Raw genomic sequence first — 21,577 nt, forward strand, 5'->3', positions numbered from 1 at the left:
TTCGAGCCAAACAACATATCACTGAATGTATGTTTTTGAAATGGTTCCTTACTCAAGAACATTGTGTTTTTCAAGAAAGCTTGGAGAATATAAATTCTAAATACATTGTATTATTTTATGTTAGTATTTGCTATTGTGACTAGTTTCTTTAAGACTACTGACAGCGCTCCTTGTAAAGCACAAGCAGCCGACCTGACAGACATTTGAATAAATGTGGAATATGTGACTGTAAATGGACATTGCTCACACATGCACCTGTTACCGAATTCACTTCTCAGAAATGCAGCTAAAGTTGTGACAGTTAGGACAAAGTCTGTGGCCTGTATCTCAATTAAAGACACATAAACACATGACCACATAGAGCCAGGTGTGAAACCACTGACCCTGTAGTTAGAGGACATGGTGTGATACCCACTGAGCCACATCTGCCCGGTAAACCCGACTAGGTTACCTAGGTTACCTACTACCGCTGTCCAATAACATGCATATTGCCATAACATCAACTGAGGCTAAACATAACGTTGCCTCACTGCAGTGATGTAGAAAGTGTAGTTCCATGTGACACCTACTGTCGATTCCCCGCTGAGAGGTGTGCACCAAAGAGGAGGAAGGAATTAGTTGTTTGTGATTCAGTCCAACTCTAAAGCGTCAGTTTTTGTATGCGGATATCCCCCATGTGAGTAACATTACATAAATATTATCCTGAAGTTATAATTGATATAATCATATTGTATAAGTAGGATTTTTTGCTGTAGCATCTGCTAATTCTGTGGTTCAATCGAACATTTCAGTATCATCAAATTGTATCTTTGCCATGTTTGAACTTGGAAACTACCTTGTAACATTAGCTATGTAGTAAATACTATAAAGTGATGTGGAAATACATTTAAATTCAGACACGACTTTTAATAACTAAACAGTAACTTGACACATGTCACATTATTGTTTGCTGCTCAAGAGTAATGGACCAGCCCTCAGTCATGGTACAGCACTTTAAAACATGGTTTAGTAACTGCAGCTTTCTGACAGAAAATCCTTGAATAAAGAATTCAGCACTGGAATTGTGAAATTTAACATCTTGGTAACTAGTATGGTCAAAAGATGCCCTAGGTAAAGACATTTACCAAAAAAGTCACCATTTTGTTTTGTTTTTCAATCATACGTACACACATTTGTAGGCAAATGAGGACAGTGTGCAACAGACAAAGACAACTAGAACGGCAATTAGTAGATTGTATACCTCCAGGCCACAGCAAATTCAATCAAGCTGCACCAAATTATACATGTAAGCATAAATATCAGTCCTCTAAATAAGCCAGGACATTGGTGAAATTATATGTTATTTAAGACGGCCTATCTTTCAATGTTAAAGAATGTGATAAAAACATTCCTGAGACCAAGCCTTTGTCCAGTTCCACACCAAAAGCTACCAAGTTCTTTCTTGGCACATGTCCCATCCTTCCTAGTTTCAAGGAAATTCGTTCTGTAGTTTTTCCATTATCCTAAACACGAGACTGAGGAAATGAGAAGAACGTTCACTTTTTACTCTTGTAATAAGAGCAGATGCTTTTGGACGGGAATCATTCTGGATGGTGTCATACCAGAGCTTGAGCAGATTTTCACCACATCTATTTTGTTTGTCATATGTTTAGGTGAAAATAATTATTACACTGTGTGAGCAATGAGCAACAAGCTGAAGCTCATCCTGACCCCAAACCCCAAACCAGAGTTAAAAAAGAAGGAAGTGTAAAAAGTAATAACATAACTCGGCTGTCCATTGAACAGTTTATTTTCCACTTTTAACATGAAGTATTATTGCTTTTGTCACATCAGTACAAAACTGTATCCCCAGTCCTGACAGTCAAGACTGATTTATACAAGGCAGCACTCTGAAATCAGGCTGAAGTCCTTCTATTAGAATTCAAAGCTGAAATACAAACCCGTTCCTTTCCTCTGAAGTCAACAAACTGAACACTGACATCATCTGAAATCTCAAAATTAAAGTGTTTTTGCATAACTGCTAAAGGAGCTGATTTGAGTGCAGCCCTGCAATAAAAGGCACTTTGGTAAATGCTTAGATGAAACAGACGAGAATGATATGAATATTTATTCTAAACGGACACTGTGTAAATTACAGTCAGGATAACAAGAGGAGAAGGTGAAATGTGAAACAAAAGTTGAAACTGGAAGCAGGAAGTCCATCTTAGGTTGGGTTACTATGACATGGATTGATTCACGTTGACCCAGTCAGGACAGTTGAAGGCAGGTTTCAGTTCAGTGTACACTTCCCTCTCTGTGATAAGTTGTAGTGGAGACGTTTGGTTGTATCCAGAGGTCACCACAACACGGGGAAGTCAATTTTGCTGAAGCCAGGGTCTCTACGCTGCTCCCAGTACGAGTTGCTGCTCACCCACATGTCGTCCTTAGACTTCCTGTCGACACAGCAAGAAAATCAACCTGATCAACACATTTTTAAATGTTGTTTTAATGCATGACTTTCATTCCCATCCTCCCCCTGAACTACTGTTGTGACTCTATGTAATGTGAGTGGGTACCATCTCCTGTGGGAAGCGTGGAACTGACTGATGTTCATAATCATTGGTCATGGTAATGATAATAGCATTAGTCATTATAAAAAAATGATGGCGGCTACAAGATGATAAGTATTAATACACTTTTTAGTCACTCTATTTTTTTTCTTCTTATTTATGCATTCATTGTTCTCTTTTTTTTCAAGATTTTCATTATTACTTCTTATGAATATCATAGTGGTTATATTATCAATAAAAAATAAAACTTATTATTATTATAAGAATATATATATTTTTTTAATATTTTCATTGTTCTTACTCCGTGTATTATTTGGTCAATGTCTTGAATGTGGCTGCAGGTGGCGCTGTTTCTCAGGAATATTTAAATAGTGTTGCTTTGAAGGAATTGATCAGATTCTAGAATAATATTAAATGGTAAAATGTTTGCATTTATCAAGCACATTTCTTATATAACCACCGCTTACACACACACACACACACACACACAAACAAACATTCAAACAGCACTTGTTCTACACAATGCACAGTCACACACCACTGATACTAATTTTACATCATCGGGGAGAAACTTGAGGTTCAGAATCTAGCAGACGACCACTTTGCCCCCTGAGCAACATCCACTCTACTGCAAATCATTTTATAACAGACATATTATTTTATACATAAATATTGATATTAACTTGCACATCTAAAAATATATTATCAACATGTTTGTGTCTTTAAATGTAAATAATAGCCACTTGGCTAATCCAGACAAGAATCTGTTACACATAAAATCTTCATGACTTTCTGTGTCGACTTCACTTGCATAGAACAGACATTTAAAAACATTTGGGACAGGAAAGGAGGATCGTACTTGGTGTTTACTTGGTGTAAAATACATGTGATGATGAGCAGAGCATCTGTTTCACTGTGTCTGACTGCACACACAGACTCATGCACAGAGGATGCACAAACAAGAAACGAGCAACATACTTGAAAAAGCGCGGCTGGTGTGTCATGTTGTTGTCCTGCAGCACTTTCCTCCTCTCCCTCTGGAGTTGCTCTATCCTCTGTTTCTGCTCCTCAGCCGCTTCTGGGTTCCCCTCCTCCAGCAGCCTGGACGAAAGAGACAGAGAGCGACGATGAGAAACAGGAGAAATTTGGTCTTATCAGAGCATCACCATCATTTACAAAACCATTTCATCAAATGTGTGACAGGAAATCTCTCCTTCTTATTGATAGTAGCAGCTGTGGTCACTCCCTCTCCCCGTCACAATATATTTACCATGGCAGGAAATTCATATTTAAAGGACATTCATCCAATTCCCATGAATTCATCGGATCGTTGTTTGGGCCCAAGGACAGTTTTGGTAGCTTTTAAATCAATTTACGCTACAGGGTCATCTGCACAGGTCATTAGAATAATAAGATATCAGTAACAAAAGTAATTAAGTATTAAGTTTCAATAAAGGTTAGAGATAATGTTTGTGGATGGACAAACAGAGATCAACATTGTAGACAGTGCTAACCTCTGGTCCGGCCTGAGGCGTGTGTCTGTAGGGGGCAGCAGAGGTCTCAGGGTGGAGACCAAATCATTCAGCTCCACTGCAAACTGGGTGAAGCCATAGTACTGCTCCTGGTCCACCGGCATTGGGTCTACATACACACACACATACAAATTAGCAGCTGTCATATCGACTGTAGTTGTGTTTTTCGATTGAACTGCTGTCGTGTTAAAGCTGCTTGACTGACAATTCCAGGGACCAATCACTCACTTGCTCTCCAGATGCATGTGGCAGAAGGTGGGTCTCCTTTAAACACAGACTCGTGCCATTTTCCAAAAAGGGAGTGCACTACTTTTCCATTTGAGTTGGTTACCACGGCCTCTATCTCGTTCACTGTGGAGCTCCATGATCTTGCCTGAAAGAGTAAAAATTCTAAGTGAAATATGAAACTGAATATGAAACATTTAAAACAACAATATAAAAAAAATGCTTAATGGTTTAGGCATGTGTCACTGAGGATTAGAGTTGTAATGTGCAGTAGTTTTTTTTGTTTTTCTATTTTTGGCCAGCAGAGGGTGCTGTGTGCCTAGATAGTGTAATGTTTGTTTGAGTGGGCAGCACTGCATAAAAAGTGAAATACTTATATTTTTTATTTTTTACAAAATACTGAAGTATGTGCTCGGAGAATTATGATGCTAAAAATCAAGTGTCTAATACCAGGCTCATGTGACTGATCAGAACAAACAAACCAGGTTTAGTTTGTCTCTACAACAGCACAACAGTAGAAAGTCACTGAAGGACCAAGTTAAGATTGGAAGACATGTTCACCATAGCTTCTTTCTTGTCAAGATGCAGAGTGAAAATCACAACAGAACACAAGACATTCACGGTTATATAAATATTTGCGTTTCCTAACCTTGACAAATGTGACTTTACACTGGCAAGCGTCACTGTTGATATTTTTGATGGCCATCTCTCCGTAGTGTTCGATCCAGCGCTGGCCGCTCAGGATGTTGTGGATGCAGGACGTCACTTTGTTCCATTCGTAGTGGTCCCCAAAGCTGCAGAAATCACACATATACTGTACTTAACCACTAAAAAAAAATTATGTTTCGCTCATAGTACTGTGCATGGTGATCTGGACTCTTATGTTGAAAACACGTGAGTGTATACACATATAAGCACATGCAAACACACCCACACAAAGCAAGTAAAGGAATAAAGGACTTACGCAGGTAGTGTGACATGTGTGGTTCCCATGGGAACAATTTCCATGGATTTGCCCCAGAATTTGTTTTTCCATCGAACATCTGAACGAGAATGGGAGACAAATTAGCAGGTGACCTCTTGTAACAATGGAAATCATCATTCTATCTTAATTTAGATCCTCAATAGGCTCTTTTTGAGTCTCTTCAGCAAACATCAGTGTCTTTTTATAAACCGGCGTCTTTATTCATGTGCACACTCAGGAATGCAAACAAGGCAACCGGCTGTAGTTTCTCTGACAATCATTGGTTAGTTAGTTGTTTCTGAACACACAGTGCTGGCTTAACAAATGATCAGTCTCATGAATATAATCTGCACAGCGATTTTGCTATAAACTAAAAATGTAGTATTATAACACAATGGAAAATTACAGAGAACACCAAGGCCACAAAGTTAAATGAGGTTCCTTAAATCTTGCACAGCAGCGGTTTTAACTCAAGCATGTAACGAAACAAAAAGGTGCGGCGCCACTGGGGCATTTTCCATATAATCCAAGCCCAGCAGATGGAAAATGGGTGGTTTATTCAACAAATGCTCACCTTGCCAAAAGGTGAAGTTCCTTGAAGCACCATGACATGCTGAAACTGGCGGGTGATGACTCACCTGGGAAACAGAGAGAAGAGATACAAGATGAGATAAAGGCACCTCATCCGAAACAATACACACTGTAGCTCATGAAGCTGTGTTCATCAATCAGTGAAGGCTAGGAAAGGTTTAATTTTTTCGACAGCCTTAAACCATTAATACAAACAATTTAAGAGATCAGTATAATTAATGTAAATAAACACGACCACCGCAGAGACGACTGGCAAGTCAGTGCAGGATTTGTAGGATTGGATTTAGTTGCAAGTCTTGACAGTTGCTTTAAAGCATACAACAGGAACAGGGCGCTGTCCTTCATTGATAGGTCAGACGTTTGAAAACCTATGGTGTGACGATTCAATTGAGAATAACAGACCAGTGTTTCAAATGACTAAAGCTGCTTTAAGGCATGCAATGAGGTCCAGTCATTTTCTTGAAGTTGTCCAGAGTATGTGCAAATGGCTAAGTCAATTGTCCTGAACATCTTCCGTAACTTTTCTTGCCCGCCCCCTATTGAAATATCCGGAAAATTGGCCCATGTGAGAGTAAAGCAGGAAGAGAACACAAATATCTCAGGAAGAAGAATCGAAGAAGAAGTTGCAGATGAAGATGACAACTTCTGATTTTGACCATAAGGGCCGACACTGTTGTTGATGTGCTGTAAACAAAAACCCTGTGCAGTATATAAGTCATGTCCTCCCTCCTGCATGCTTGCCTGAATGCCCCGATTATTTTCCTGTTGTGAACTATTTCACCCGCAAAATTTCCTGCTGTGTTCTTCATATGTGAAAGGCAAACTCCGATACATTATCTGGCCCCAATTTTTTAAGTTAATGTCTGAAAAATGCTTTAAATGTGGTAAATTTACATGAAATACATAGAATTCCAGAAATATAATACATTTAATTAGCAGGAAAATAAGCCTGCTCTCAATTTGTTATTGAAAGGTTGTGATTCTTCGTATGCCCATGCAGTAAATGGTGTGTTGTGTGTGTGTGTGTGTGTGTGTGTGTGTGTGTGTGTGTGTGTGTGTGTGTGTGTGTGTGTGTGTGTGTGTGTGTGTGTTTGATGTAAACTGTGACCTCTACCTGTTCAGCTATGAACCTGAAGCCCTTATCAGGTCTGTCACACTCGTACGTCTCTCCCAGGACGGGGTTAAAGGGTTTGCTTCCTGCTCGATGGAAGCTGGATGCATAAGCAGATATTGCAAAAGTAGCAACATACACCTGTATAGAAAATCAGAGAGGAGCGGTGAGGGTCTGACACCAATATAGAGGCACGTAAATGTGTTTGTTAACGAGTAGGCATAAGTAATACTACATCTCTGTAGTTTTTACAGTATTTATACAGTATGTAGAAGCGTGAGACTTGTGAATATGATTTTTTTGTGTGTTTAGCCAACGGTCTGTCTTTTGGACTATAAACTATAAATACTCTGGACCAAAAAGGCACAGAAACAAAAAAAGATTAGTGAAAATGTATTTTGTTTGATTTATTAAAACCTTTAACAGAAGCGCACACGAGGGAAAAAGACACACATCAGAGTATCATTTGAAAAGATGCCTGAGGAAAAGCACTGACCTCAATAAACATTTCCTATCTATAGTTTGCTCCAGGCACTGTCATTGTTTTTTTTTACCTGTGCGCTTCTGCTGACGTGGAGATCAGAGGCCTGAATAAATATCTTTACCTTTTGCGTGCTCCAACCTAATAATGTTCTTTGTGGTATCATAAGAGTTTGTGATATTGCTCGTGAGACTAGTTTATGCATGGTAGATGCATAACGACATGTGTGCAAAATAACTCAAGTTTCTAGCTAGAATTTGTACATGTTTACAAGGCTCCATCTTCCCTCTGCAGATTTATACATGCAGCTTTATCATGCTTGTTTTCCTGTCCTCTCACCATCCGCTGGTAAGGGTCCTGCGTCTGGTTGGCGGTGTCCAGCAGCTCGCTGTACTCCAGCTCCTCACACAGCCTCTGCAGGGTGTTGAGCGGCTCGTTGAGCTGCACTGGCATGGCCACCTTGGACAGGTCCTTCCCGATGTTGTTCCTCAGGATGTTCCACAGGCTCACGCTGCTGGCGGAACAAGGGGAGGGCAACCTGGCACGCCGGCGATTCAGGTTCACCACGCTGCTGACTGCAGGAGGGAAATGTCGAGGGAGAGACAGTGAGACGAGAAGAAGAAGGAAGAGCTGTTTTTAACACCAACGAGTGAGACAGAAAAATGTGAGAGATGACATGTTAGAGAGGTGATGCTTATATGTGCAAAATGTCTAATATTTGATGTTGTAAAGTCTCTGATGTCCCACACTGATGTGAAGAAGATGAGGATCGAGAGAAGCAGTAAAAAAAAAACTGTCATTCATTACTCTGACGTGAGCATCGAAAAATCGAGCTAATGCAAAATTCATTCAAATTTAAAAACTTTAGTTTGTCTGATTGTTTACAGACAAACAGGTTGACGGATTTGCACGAAACTCTAAGGAGAGATGTTATATTGGTCAGAAAATAATCCATGACAATGTTGTGTGGATCCGGATCAGAGGGCGGATCCAGGACCTTTCTCTACCATGACATATTTACATATTTAGTGGGGTTGGTATCAAATTTGTATCTAGTGAATTTAAATGTGGTGTCATAAGAGAACAGAGGTTTGCACTCCACTGAGTGATACTCTAGTTGAATGAATGTTTCCTCATGGAGTTAAGACTCATGCAGAGGAAATATAGAGGAAACAACATCTGCAGCAGTGTATTAAGGATTCATGTCCGCAGATGTTTCGTCACATACTGCACCGAGTTTGTAAAGGTGTCTGGAAGTTGGCAGTAGTAGTGTTTAACACATTCCCTCAGCAGGAGAGTAATGTCTCTGATTCCAGATATTCATAATTTATACTGTGTTAAACTCTGAGAAAGCACAATAGGACCCCCAGAGGCTCAGTTGCAGTCGCGTTCAAGCGCACAGGGGAGGGCAAGTCCTGCCCCTCTATGACAGAATGAGGTCCCCGTATTTCACTCTGTTGTACTCAAGCACACATACACAACTTGTACTGTATTATATACCAGAATTGTGTCTCTCACTGCCTCCCTCGTTGCTGTAGGTATCCATGGAGACACTGTCACTGACATCACTGATGTACGAGTCATCGTCGGACGCCTGGAGATAAAAGAGAATCAATGGTGAAGGTCAGAAAGCGTCCAAAGCGCAGGATCAAAAGACAACAAAAAAATAGGAAATAAATAAAGGCAGTTTACTGTACATTTGTAGATGCAGGTATTTGGGTTTAGTTAAGACCCAGTTGTAGGGCTAAAAAATATGTCACCTTGTTGTTTCATAACCTTTTTTCCTCCAATTTCTCACATTTCATAGACTCATTCAATAAAAAGATCCCTGCATTTAGATGTTAACATGAAGTATCGGAGGGGGAGGAGGTACAAAATAGTGTCTGACCTCATTTTCGGAAGAGGAAGAGGAGAGAAGGTACTCCTGAGCATCATAGAACTCTGATATCGACTCAGGGATAGATGCTTTGCTCTCATTGGACGCCTGGTGGACCAAGGAGTGGGAGCCGCCTGGACATTCCTGTTTAAATGATGAGAAAACCAGTTATGTGGTAACATTTTTTAGTGTGGTGGGATTTTGCAGATTTGAGAGTTCTGAATCATGGAGTCACTCACTGAGGTATAAGCAGTCTTTAAGCCCATGACCTGCACTGGCTGTGGGGGCTGCATTTCGATGGTGTGCCTCAGTCTGTCTTTTTCTGCTACCAAGGAACTGAAGGCTGATTTCAGTGTGGTGTGGACTGGAGTGAAGCAAATGCCAGGGACAGAAACATAGACTTATATAGAGTTGTCATGGAAACTATCTCACCATATAGAAGCTAAAAACGCATCTATTTAGAAGTAAATAGATAATCTGAGCAATGTTGTGGTGACTTAGGCAATTGAACTCACGGTTGTTTGCCAGCCTGCAGAAGTCCACTTGGAGACGGGACGCATCTATAGGAGAGTCTGGAGATTCAGGACAGGCCTCTTGGGTATTTGACTCAGTGGTGGACAGGTTGGGATTGGAGGCATGAAGACGAGGGGAATTAGAGGAGATACAGCTCGGGATCTGGGGGACAAACACAGAAAAAAGGTGAAGTGAAAACCATTATTTTGCTTTCATTCTCACACTATAACGCTTGTTGATATCAAATAGAGGGGGGCTCACGGTGCATACCTCTGCCAAGGGTAATGCCCTCTCCATTTCAAATGAGTATTTCCCGTTATCTGACCACACTAGCGGTCAGATATGTTCTAATATATTAGATGGAATGCAGTTCTACCTCTGACACGAGAACTTGTCTTTCACCCTTTTACGGCAAGATAGATTGAGTGAATTCTGTTGGAAACACCAACATTTTACAGGATATTTCATAATCCATACTGCAACCTTCCATTAAGTTTAGTGGCAATCAGTCGACTACTTTTGTGTGTACTCCTGTTAATTAACAGACAGACAAAGAAAGTGAAACCATAATCTCCTTGGCAGAGATAATAATAATGAAATGGACATGTACCTGTAGTGTGGCTTTTGTTTCTTTGCCACTGTTTTTGGATCGCCACCTCCTCGGCCTCTTCTCCTTTTTTGGGATGTCATACGTACATGCCTATGGGGCCACCAAAAATGTATTAGGGGGTAGGAAAAAATTTGAATTCCAAAACTGACACGAGCACTCAAAAATATTAGATTGAGTAAAATCAACATTTTGCGTATTACTCGACCGTTCTGTTACACCAACAAAGTCGGCAAATGCATTTTCATTGGGAATCAGCTTTAATCAAGACAAAGAATGTGTCCACATTTCAAATCATGGTCAACTTCATGTGAGTGTCTTTGTTTACCTGTAGTGCACTGATGGCTGGAGCTGAGTATGTGCGGTGGATGACCTCCATGCTCTTCAGCAGCAGGTTGAGTTCAAGCAGGTACGATCCACAGTCCTCCAAGTCTGAGAGAGAAAGGCATTATTATCAGATTAAAGTTGGGGGTGAATGCAGGCACAGTGATAGGAGAATGAATTAGAAATTTAACATTTGCTGGATCAAGAAAAACTCAGGAGACAATAATAACTCTTTTACACCTGCCAAAAAAAGGCGATCAACTCCTTTTCTATTTCTAGTTTTCCCCTGATGAGTCCTGTTGGATGTCACGAGGCTCTCTAACCTTGCAGACTTAACGGTGTTGCATCTTGCACAATACGTTGTTGCAAAGATGTCAAAAGCAATTAGTACATAAATGTTCAACGCTTATAACGTCAACGCCAAGAAGTTCAATGTGCGTCAAGATTGCGCCGGAAAAAGTGCAGCATAGGCGTTTATATTGCCTAAATAACAACCAGAAGAAATTAGCGCTTTAACCAATGTATCGTGTCACTGCAAACCGGAGCTGGACCCGTGTCTAATGTCCTTTGACCCTGGAGTGAAAACCCAGACGTTAGTGGATGACCAGTTTAAAAGGCAAGAAAGAAAAAAGAAAAAACAACAAAAGCAACCAACCTTTGCAGCACCTATTCATGTCCTCTGAGGAATGGAGCCAGGAGCTGATCTTAGCCTGGTGGACTGACGCCTGCTTGGTAAGAGTAGCTCTCTGTTTGAGTGAGAAAGAGAGATGGATGACGATAACTTCACATACCAAGTGCATCAAATTTAAGAGCGCCGGGGGGAAAAAAGGGTTTTCTACAAACAAGCACTGCAACAACTTACCTTTCTCAGAGAGTCACTGAGGGAGGGGGAGGACGAGGCGCCGGGGTGGAAGAGATGCCTCTCATGGGGATACATGGCAATCTCGTTCTGCCGATACACGCGGTGATGCCGGAATTTTGACATCCACTCCTCAAACAGCTCTGGAGACTTCACCTGGGTGCCATAAAGTGTAATTAGGAGCGCCAACTTGGAGAAAAGTGCAGTGAGTGTGTTTGTACGAAGCGGACACAGGAAATATAAGGAAAAACACGTGTAGGTGTTGAAACAATTAAGACTTGGCTCATAAACAGTACAATACCTTTAGGTGATAGATGTTATCCTCTGTGTCCAGGTCAATGCACATGGCTTTTTTCTTTATTGACATGACAGACAGGCCGACATCTATGCAGCCATGAAGCTTTCCCTTTTTCACCTGTGCAAAAAACAACTTTGTTAGCATGTGTCTTTGCAAGAATGATTCAAGAGCATTACTCAAGACCGTGGTCTTTCAATAAGAGAGCAGGACTTATTGATTTCATGTCCAGAATTTTTAATGCTCTTGGATTTTTTTCTGTCGGAATTCTCCAACCAATGGACTGCCAGGTGTGGTGTTGACCAACGAAATTGTCCAACCTTCTTGTCCCATACTGGCGGTTACAGGATTCTCAAAGAAGCAAAGCGAACAACACATCCGAAAGCGAAAAGAGCTGGAGCGCAGGCACTCTGTCTAAGCAACAAAATAACTGAGTGGAAGCACACAGTTTGAGTACAAGTGCAGTGTATTGAGTGACATAATCGCAAGATCTGAATGTGAAATCAATCATTCCTCTCAAACTGAGAGGTCGCATTCTTGAATAAAGATAGGAAAATAAAAATCGACAAACAGATTATGCTCTTGAGGTGATACCTACATCAGTTCCACGCTTTGCATACTTCAAGATGCCTTTCTCCAACACAAAGTATCTCTAGATGGGAAGAAAACAAACTCAGTCAGCAGCTGTCCACTTGTTGCCTTCCTGGAATAATAGATTTATTGCACTCTTTGGTTATACAATAAGACACCAGTAAAAATAAAAGTTCGCAGACATTGTGCAGTTTTGCACCAATAACTCGACATTCCCTTGACCTTACCTATTAAATTTCAAAACAGCAGCAATGAAGCAAGTGATATAATAACCACAGTTTACAAGCACAGTTTGCTCACTTTTGTTTTACAATGAAAAAGACTACATTTTGACATTACTTGAATCCTCCTTGCGGGCTAAATGAAAAGCAGTGCATTTGGCAACACACAGGATCTGCACGCGCAATTTGGCCCAGGCGTTAAAAAGCACAACTACACATGATGAACACAGTGCAGGATATTTAAAAAAGTATATAAGCAACCTCAGAATGTGAGCTCATTGTCTGACACAACCTTTTAAAATGCTGAGAGTGACAATAAGTTCATTATCAGATGGTCCAGGGTGAAAGTGTTGTTATGTAACATGTTGCAGTCTGGGGTTATAAGTGGACAGGTCAGGTACTGACCTTATGCCATCCCTTCATGGGCCACTTCCTCCTCTTGAGCAGGAAACCCTCCTGCCTGGCAGGCTCCTGCACGCTGGCAGGAACCCCTCTGAGCCCCTCCACAATCTCCCAGCTGTCCTGGAGAGAGACATACGAGGGTATTTATTACTGCATGGGTTAGACAGACAAATAACAAGGTTATATCACAGCCTAAAGTCTGTAATCAGTAAACAATATTGTCATAATCACAGGCACCACTTAGAGACATATGATGCTACTTTCTTCTAATGTTTTATAGTTTTATTTGTGTATGCAAAAGGTCTGCAAAATTAAACAGCCATTGTCATATCACTTCACCATTGTGATATCACAATGCCACACATTTGCATAATGCATGCCCAGCGGCTAGTCTGGCATGCCCTCTAACAAAGCCAGGTAAAGAGAGAGCAGGGGCCCACATTTCCTACATGTGCTGGAAGTGATAGACCAATCACAACAGAGTAGACCTGCTGACCAATCAGAGTAGACTGGGCTTTATCAGAGCAAATATAGGCTGAAAATAGGGTCTACAGCAATGGACAGTATGAGGAAAGTGATGTATTTTCTTAAATTTGAGCATGTAAACCTTTTCAGGTAATAACAAAAATTTAAATGATGAATATGTCTCCTTTAGGTGCAATACTGTGGTTACTGCAATATCAGTTGTAGTCAAAACAGTTTTTTTTCACTTGAAGCTCTTTATAAAGGGTGTGGTTTGATCTTCTATTACCTGTTAAGTGTCACAGAAACAAACTATTAATAATTTAATGAATTTCAAATGTTTGATCAATACAACAAACATAAATTAATAATATCTAACATGTTTTATTTCCTAAGGGATACTGCATTAAAGTGCATTCATTATTAGCCAATCTGAGGTTAGTTGATATGAGGCGAGAGGAAAAACAAATACTGAAATGCTTACAAAGGCTGCAAGTACTTTTATTTACACAAACATATATCGACACATGTAGAACCACAAACTCACCTGGTTGCTGTCATGTTTGGAGGAGCTGCTGCTGTCACTGTGAGTGGGCGATGGCGACGTCATCTTTTTGCGACTTCACCTCCTTCCACCCTCTGTTGTTGTGTTTCTGTGGAAACCGCAGTAGCGCAGATCACAGCGGAGCCACCAGGAGCATCACTCTGACCTTTGAAGGCCACAACAGTCAGCACTGTGGAGAAAGGTTAAAACACAGTGAAGTCTGGGGAGCACATTTTAAAAAGAGGACAGAAGCAGCACACAGGAACTGACAAATACAATCAGTGAGGAATCACTTACTCACTGTGTCAGTCCACAGTCTTACTGTGGATATAAAAAAAAAAAAGTCCAATGCAGCCTAGTTTTAAGGAAGCAGGATACAAATATCCAAAATAAAAATACATGAGAGGCCATTAAGCCTTTATCATGAACACATGAACATTTCAGGATTCCGGCAACAGTTAACACTGGAACATACAGAGTATCATACAAAACAAGACAATGAAATATGAAATCATAAATGTATGACTCCGGTGGCTGCTTCCATACACATGAACCAGATGTAACTACCACTGTTTATGTGGAACTAATGATACATCTAAGACAAAAAAAAAGTTACTTTAACTAACCTAAACTGCTGGCTAACTTCCTGCAAATTCCTCCCAAGCGTCCTCATCTTCGAACATTTGAGGTTAAAATGTCTTTCTTTGAATGTTGTGAATCCAAGCATCTGCTGGAGTGCATGATCATAGAATGTGATGTCTAAGAGCTTTGTTGAATGCCTCTAGATAATCACAAAGCTGTAGTGTTATACGAGGTGAGAAGGGAGTTTTACATCCTCCATGTGATGTAGCATTGATGACCTTCCCCTACTTGTACTTTATGCATTTGTCCGATATGTTGCGCCTATATGTGTTTTACAGCCACTCCCTGTGTACGCTGATACTCTTTAACACTGAAGTCAAAGTGGCTGTGTGGATGTGTACTGGTCATGTGAGCCAGGCACATCCCTGTCAGGTGGACTAACACACTAAGGGAATGCCTGTGGTCTTTGTCTGTGCCCACATGCATGCAAATGTGTGTAAACTGTTGAATGTTAAGCATGCCGATATGTGCATCTGGTGCAAACAGTCTGGTAGTTTAGGTTTGTGTGCTCCCAGGGGCTCCGCTTACAGTCATTACCAAGCCCTGAATATGAGTCACCAACAGGAAAGAGTGTGCTCCGTGCCTCGATACCCCAGACACACCATAACACACACCGCTAGCTACCGGCAACACGTGGCTAAAAGCAGACAGGAGCAGTTGGATGATTCACATACTTGCCTACTTTGCGGCTCTGGAGAGACTAAAAGGACAGACAATGTTTTCTTGAATAAGTTTCAAGTGTTAAACTCGGGGAGATTGAATCGTCTCATCAAGCTGTTGTGTTAGAGTGGTGACATGCCTGCAGTGCTGTGCTCTCTGAAGCTTTATAGATAAAAATCGAGTTCTGGAATTCATTTCGCATCACTCCTACATAGTTATGTCTGTGTGAACAAATCTGGGTTTAACGTAGACTTTAAATGACCAAAGGCTCATCCCACCATAAAACATTCAGGATAGGCACATTGTAAGAACTCAGGGCCTCAATGGAAAATTTCCAGGCTTGGCTGAACTCTTCTAAGAATACACCCATGATTATACACACAATAAGTGGTGAGTAAGGGCAGCAGCACCATGCGCCGCTTTACATAACATGTTCAGCAAACTTTGCAGAAGAACATTTCCTCAGAGCACAGCCTCAAACTGATCTGAGCACAGATGCACACATTTCTGTTTTAAGGGTCACTACTTTGTGCGTCTCACTGGCTTAACAGCTTGTGTGGAAGCTGTGTGTTAATCTGTAATACATCCTGCCATGGATGTGCCGTGAAAACTGCAGATGAACTGGGAGAGGAGAGTCCCCGAACATCCCACCGAGTGCCCTACTTACCTCGACTGAGTGATTACTGTAATATCGTACACCGCTGAGCCTCCTGCACTGTAAGACTAGAAGTGGCAGGGGTTTTGCCTTGGGTCTTACGTAATGAGAGTCAATCATTAATGGTACAACACCAGTGTGTCTTTTCTTTGAATACACTGGGGGGAGAATTTTTCTTCCACTTGTCTCATTCATAGCAACCAAAGTGCCAAGCCTTCTGGAAAGGCCCACCACTCAAACAACTTACAAAATAAAGCTTTGCTGCAACAAACACACAAGCAAGTGCCTGTTTTGCTGGACAGTGGCTAACTCTGGTCGCAGCTTTCTTTCTGAAACTGTAAAAGTGAGGTGCAGTAAGCGAAAACTGGCTGCAGGACTCAGGCCCTAGAACCCTGAAGTCGCGGCACCGCTGCTGTACAAACAGCTGTCCATTTGTTTATTCAAAGTTCAGTGAAGCTCCACTTTGTATGCAGAAAACACTAACTGCGGAATCAGTTGTCGTGAATGAGCCCATTGTAGTGACCACACGGTTGGCGTGATTGAAAATGTCACTTATATTGATGAGTCCCAGTCGATACTATTACAGAGCTCTGATCGCCTGTTGAATCAGAGTTTATTAACATTGAATGTATCCTGTGTCCAAACCACACCAATTCGACACTGCTCTTCCTGTGGCTCATTAAATATACACACGCCAAGCAACACCTATTCAACATCCAGTTTACTCTTTGAGTTGAGGAAGGCTACAGGCAACACATTTCCGCGACAGTCTCTTATGGTAACATTGACTGGGCACACAAGTGTTGACTTAGCAGCCAGTCCATCTGCTTTCTGACTATACACACTCTTGCAGCCACAGGACTGCAGTCAACCTGACTGTCCACCCAGTTGTACATCGTTCCCGTTATTCCGTTACTGGCAGACTGGGACGGCGAAAAGGTCCTCGCAGATGGCCCATCTGTGACTCTCCCTACAATAAAGGAGCAGGCTCTTCTGGTAAAGCTTCTTCACAGATTTATAGAGTTAAAGCTGTGCATGATCCACTGATTATCAGACCGAGAGCCCGCATTAAATAGAAGCACATCTGGCAACATGATCTGGTTATTTCCGACAACTAAACCCAAATTTTATAACAAAATTGTGTGATGGATCATATGGATTTGGAATGGTTGGTGGCAGGAGCTTATCTGACCTCTGACCTCATCTCTGACAGAGTGTAGCTGTTAATAGCACTGGCTTGTTTGAAGATATTTATACAATTTCATCTGAAAGTTGTGCAGTGCCTGTATTTCCTGTATGCATGCAGAGTAAAAACGAATGTGAGCATCAGGGAGGGATAAAAGAGGTGAAAGGCTGTCTCGCTATGACACTCAACTGTCAGTTATTTTGAAGTGCACTCAAAGTGAAAACAGAAGACAAGAGGCTTGAAAACCAGCATGCCCATAGATTCCTGACCAAGGCATTTTTTGAAAGCTGCATCACAAAAGATGTATTTCTGTCTCTTTCCTGCTGAGACAAGGGACACTTTGTGTAACTGCTCAATCACGTGTTGCTATGGATACAACAAAAACGAAAGGCAGGAATATATTCATATTGTTTATTCTTTATGGAAAATCTGAGGGCATAAAACATGCTACTATTTATAGAACCTGTGCCGCTACCAGCGGAAATGTGATTTCACATGAGTGTCTGCATCGACCGGCCAGTGCGGCTGGAAGTAAGGCATCTTCTAACCTTATGAAACCATAAGAGATAACAGGCCTGCTGTTCTCGGAGTGGCCACTTGGCGTATTAGTCAAGGCAGGAGTGCTCTGTATTTACCAGCTTTTAAGTGGGTGTTGTGCAAAAGGGTAGAGTGACATAAAGATAACTCGCTGAGTCACGTTGGCCACGCTGGATGTTTATGCTCAGAAATGGTGTAGCAGGGAGAAATCTTTTGGCTGGACAGTGATCAGACCAGGGACCTAAAACGTATGCCTGTGGCACAATCCTCTTTAGCTCAATAGAGTGCAAGTGTTGGGCAGATTTGAACAGTGCCATGTGGAGCTTGTATTGATTTCTCTACATCTTGTTAAAGGGCACTTCAACAGAGCGGATGAATACCAACACATCGGTGGCTGGATAGCTGGACGGTCTCCTCTCGCTACTGTTCTGCCTACTTCTGCAACTAAACTTGCATTTATCCTCAATTAGTTTCAATTGTCAATGCTCTAGTTGACTAACCATTAGGGAAATGAAAAGTGAGAAAGGTCCCAGATCCCCAGAGCAACATTTAGAAAAGTTAAGTTTTGTCTTAACAACAGTCCAAACCCCAAAGATAATTTAAGATTTAAATTATATAAATAGGAAAATACTCACATTAGAGAGGCTGGAATGAGATAATCAATCTTTTGCTTCAAACTTACTTAAACAAATCATTGTCTTGCTTATTAAAAATAGCTGCAGAATTTTTTTTGTCAGATATCCTTTACAATAATCACAGTGCCATTGACAGTAGATTATGCTTTTTAGAGAGAAATTTATGTAATTTAAGCCATATCGTTTATTTCATTATTTCCTCTAAGGTTAAAACCTACACACGCATACTTTACCTTCATTACAGCTTTATGGACACTAGCCTCACCCTAAAAAAACTAAAAACCTTCAGTCACAGTTTTGTTTACAGTAGCCTAGGTAAAGGAATGACAATGTGGACCCACAGGCAATCATGTGACTGGGAATGGCACTGTGATAGTGTTTGCCTCACCACTCATGCGTACTCTGATCCTGTCTGGTCCAAGAGGTGCTACCTAAAGCACAACAAAACGGTCAATCAAGCACCTCACAAAAGTGAAGGGGAAGAAAGCACTGAACTAATCATTTATATTCCATGAACTAATGAAAGAGAGCAATGATTCGTTTCATAATTGATTAATCTTCCAAAGAGTTGCATGATTAATCGACAGACTGTTTGGTGCATTAAATCTCCATTGTATTTCCAGCCCCCAAAGCTATGACTTCAAATGTTTTGTTTTGTTTAACCTATAGACCAATACCCAAAGATATTTAAATAACATCTAGGGCCCAACTGATATATCAGTCTGCCTCTAAAATCAGTCAATTTGAGCATATAGGTAATCACCATCGCTGTTTGTGTTTCCTAATACCAATCTGGTAAAACATATATACAAAATATTAAGTTTGTAGTAAAACTGTCAAATATAAAAGCCTCAATGACATTTAATTGCCCTCAGGATTTCATGAAAATGTCTTAGGAATGATTGCCTATATCAATTTCAGATATATCAGTTTAGGCTCCAAAATAATCCATTGGGTCTGGTTCTATTTACATTTATAGAAAACTACTGAAATCTGAATTGTTGCCTGTTTGTGTGGATTTACGTCTCAGTTCATGTTATCCTCCTAGGACACCGTCCTGTTTTTAAATAAAATGCAAACCACAGCCATTACTAGAAGTCACTCAGCAGACAGCAGCTTTGGGTGAGTTAAATCAAACCGGACGAGCAAGATCACATCCTGAACTTCATCTCCATGTGTAATTTGAACCCACTGAATAAGGGGTGAATTCGTTTGTGCCATGTCAGCGCAGGAACCAGGAATCGAACAGTGTCTGACGGGGACAAACTCCACGCAGAAAGAAACACAGGTGTGTGCGCAGCCATGATATTCAAACTTGAACATGTCCAGTAAAAAAAGCATGTGAACGTCCACAGCCTCGACAGAAAGCCACACGTTACACACACACACACACACACACACACACACACACACACACACACACACACACACACACACACACACACACACACACACACACACACACACACACACACACACACACACACACACACACACACACACACACACACACACGCGCATACACGCATACACGCACACACACTATCACGAACACTAACACTAACACTAACCGAGCCACTACATGTCAGGAGGAAGTCCATTAACTATTCTATCGAGAGCGGTGTCTCATTTCAACGCTCACAGAAACACACGAGCCGGCGCCGCTGTCAACTCCGCCGCCGAATCCACCCGGAAGTGAGGCGGTAACAGCCAAGAACACACGGGTGCAAAGTCACACGAGACGCGGGTGTTAGAGAAGATAAATGCTTACGGTTCCGTGGCGACGGCTACAGCATCTTCTCCCCGGCAGAGGAGACACACAAGGCGGCTGAAGGACTTCAGGATCCTCGCTCCACTGACCCAGCGACGCGCTGGGAACGGGGGAGTGGTTTGCTTGGTGGGCGGAAAGTAAGTGGCGCTAGTCACAGCCAATTGCGATCGAGGGTTTAGCGAAAGAGGCGGGATGGCATGTTGAGGCGGGCCTTCGGGGACTAACACCTTCAAAAAAAGATGAAGGTGTGAGTCGTAAGTTCCATCGTAAAGTGACGTAAAGTTACGTGAGTACAGATTTAGTGAGGTATTGTTTTCATGTATTATTGTGTGAGCTGAACTACAGTGGTACTTATACTCACAAGTCTTTAGCCCGTGAGTGCTTCAAAAGTCAGAGAAGGTCCAATGATCAACTTTCGAAATATGTACCTGAAAAAAATTAGGGATGTAACTAAATAACTTATATCCCCCCACGTAATGGTCTGTCATTTTATTTACTATTATTACTTTTTTTTATCACCAAGTGAAAAATTGCCTAAAGCCTCTGGAATAGTTTCAAATCAAATTGCTTCGGTTTTTGGTTTGAACAAAACTCAAACATATGCAGTGTATTATCCTGGAAGGTACGGTGGATCTGAGGTGGGAATTATCAAACACATCAACAAATCACAAAACACCACAACACATAAGAAAACACAACAAATCACGATCACTTCAGAGACACCGTGCCAAGGGCAAAGAAAAAGCAGCTAATTTGTTGATGTAACCAGCGTATGTTTGGTCACCATTCTTGCATAAAGACCCACGATTTGGCAATTGTCACTTTTGTTATTTAGCTATTTCATTATTTTTATGTTAATACCAGGGACGTGTTATAAGAAACCACATGGTGTACAAACCAGTGGGAAAAAGTATGTCTTAATAATCTGTCTGGTCTTGTTGCTTCACAACATGGCGCGAAGTCTTGTGCCTTTCTCAGTAACCCTGGTTGCAAAAGATGTCTTTACCAACAAGTGCTGATTGTTGTCTGAAGCGATGAGTAAGTGCGAGAAGTTGTGTGATTGCAACAAGGCGGAACAAGCATGTGGGTGAGCCATGAGCATGTGTTTGTGTGTTTCCACTCAACGTCTGTCTCTCCCCGACAAAGTCCTTCTCCTTGTGTATTCTTCCCTGCTCGGTCAGTGCACCTCTATTATCCTTGCAGCGTTCCAATCCACCTTCATGCTTCGGATTTGTTTACCCAACAAAGCAAATTTCCTCCTTTGCATGGGCATGAGGTTGTCACTTCCTGTCTGGGCTTATTTCTATGGCAACAGAGGGAAGGGAAAACATAAGAATGAGAGGG

At 41.4% G+C, this 21,577-nt stretch overlaps 1 protein-coding gene across 1 annotated transcript; it reads right to left on the minus strand.

The window, feature by feature from the left end:
- Positions 1-1,771: 1,771 nt before the first annotated feature.
- Positions 1,772-20,362, minus strand: LOC128461917 (oxysterol-binding protein-related protein 3). The gene is made up of 22 exons (XM_053447092.1): positions 20,234-20,362; positions 14,151-14,337; positions 13,145-13,261; positions 12,526-12,579; positions 11,934-12,047; positions 11,636-11,788; positions 11,429-11,519; positions 10,778-10,881; positions 10,453-10,542; positions 9,845-10,004; positions 9,569-9,693; positions 9,342-9,473; positions 8,954-9,047; positions 7,793-8,028; positions 6,976-7,113; positions 5,845-5,908; positions 5,271-5,349; positions 4,956-5,100; positions 4,310-4,454; positions 4,064-4,190; positions 3,528-3,650; positions 1,772-2,432 (listed from the first exon to the last, which is right to left on the minus strand). The coding sequence occupies exons 2-22, from the start codon at positions 14,211-14,213 to the stop codon at positions 2,336-2,338; spliced, it is 2,451 nt and encodes an 816-aa protein (XP_053303067.1). The 5' UTR covers positions 14,214-14,337; positions 20,234-20,362; the 3' UTR covers positions 1,772-2,335.
- Between the last annotated feature and the right edge of the window lie 1,215 nt (positions 20,363-21,577).

Source organism: Pleuronectes platessa, chromosome 18 (genome assembly GCF_947347685.1).
Source record: "Pleuronectes platessa chromosome 18, fPlePla1.1, whole genome shotgun sequence".
Lineage (NCBI taxonomy): Eukaryota > Metazoa > Chordata > Actinopteri > Pleuronectiformes > Pleuronectidae > Pleuronectes > Pleuronectes platessa.

What these genes read in the sequence shown, in the direction of transcription:
- LOC128461917 (XM_053447092.1), bottom strand. Translation starts at nt 14,213, where the DNA reads ATGACGTCGCCATCGCCCACTCACAGTGACAGCAGCAGCTCCTCCAAA. An exon ending in CAGTGAGAGACACAATTCTG is followed by an intron (nt 8,029 to 8,953) that starts GTATATAATACA and finishes TCCCTCCTGCAG; the next exon opens with TCAGCAGCGTGGTGAACCTG. An exon ending in GTAAAGTCACATTTGTCAAG is followed by an intron (nt 4,455 to 4,955) that starts GTTAGGAAACGC and finishes TTACTCTTTCAG; the next exon opens with GCAAGATCATGGAGCTCCAC.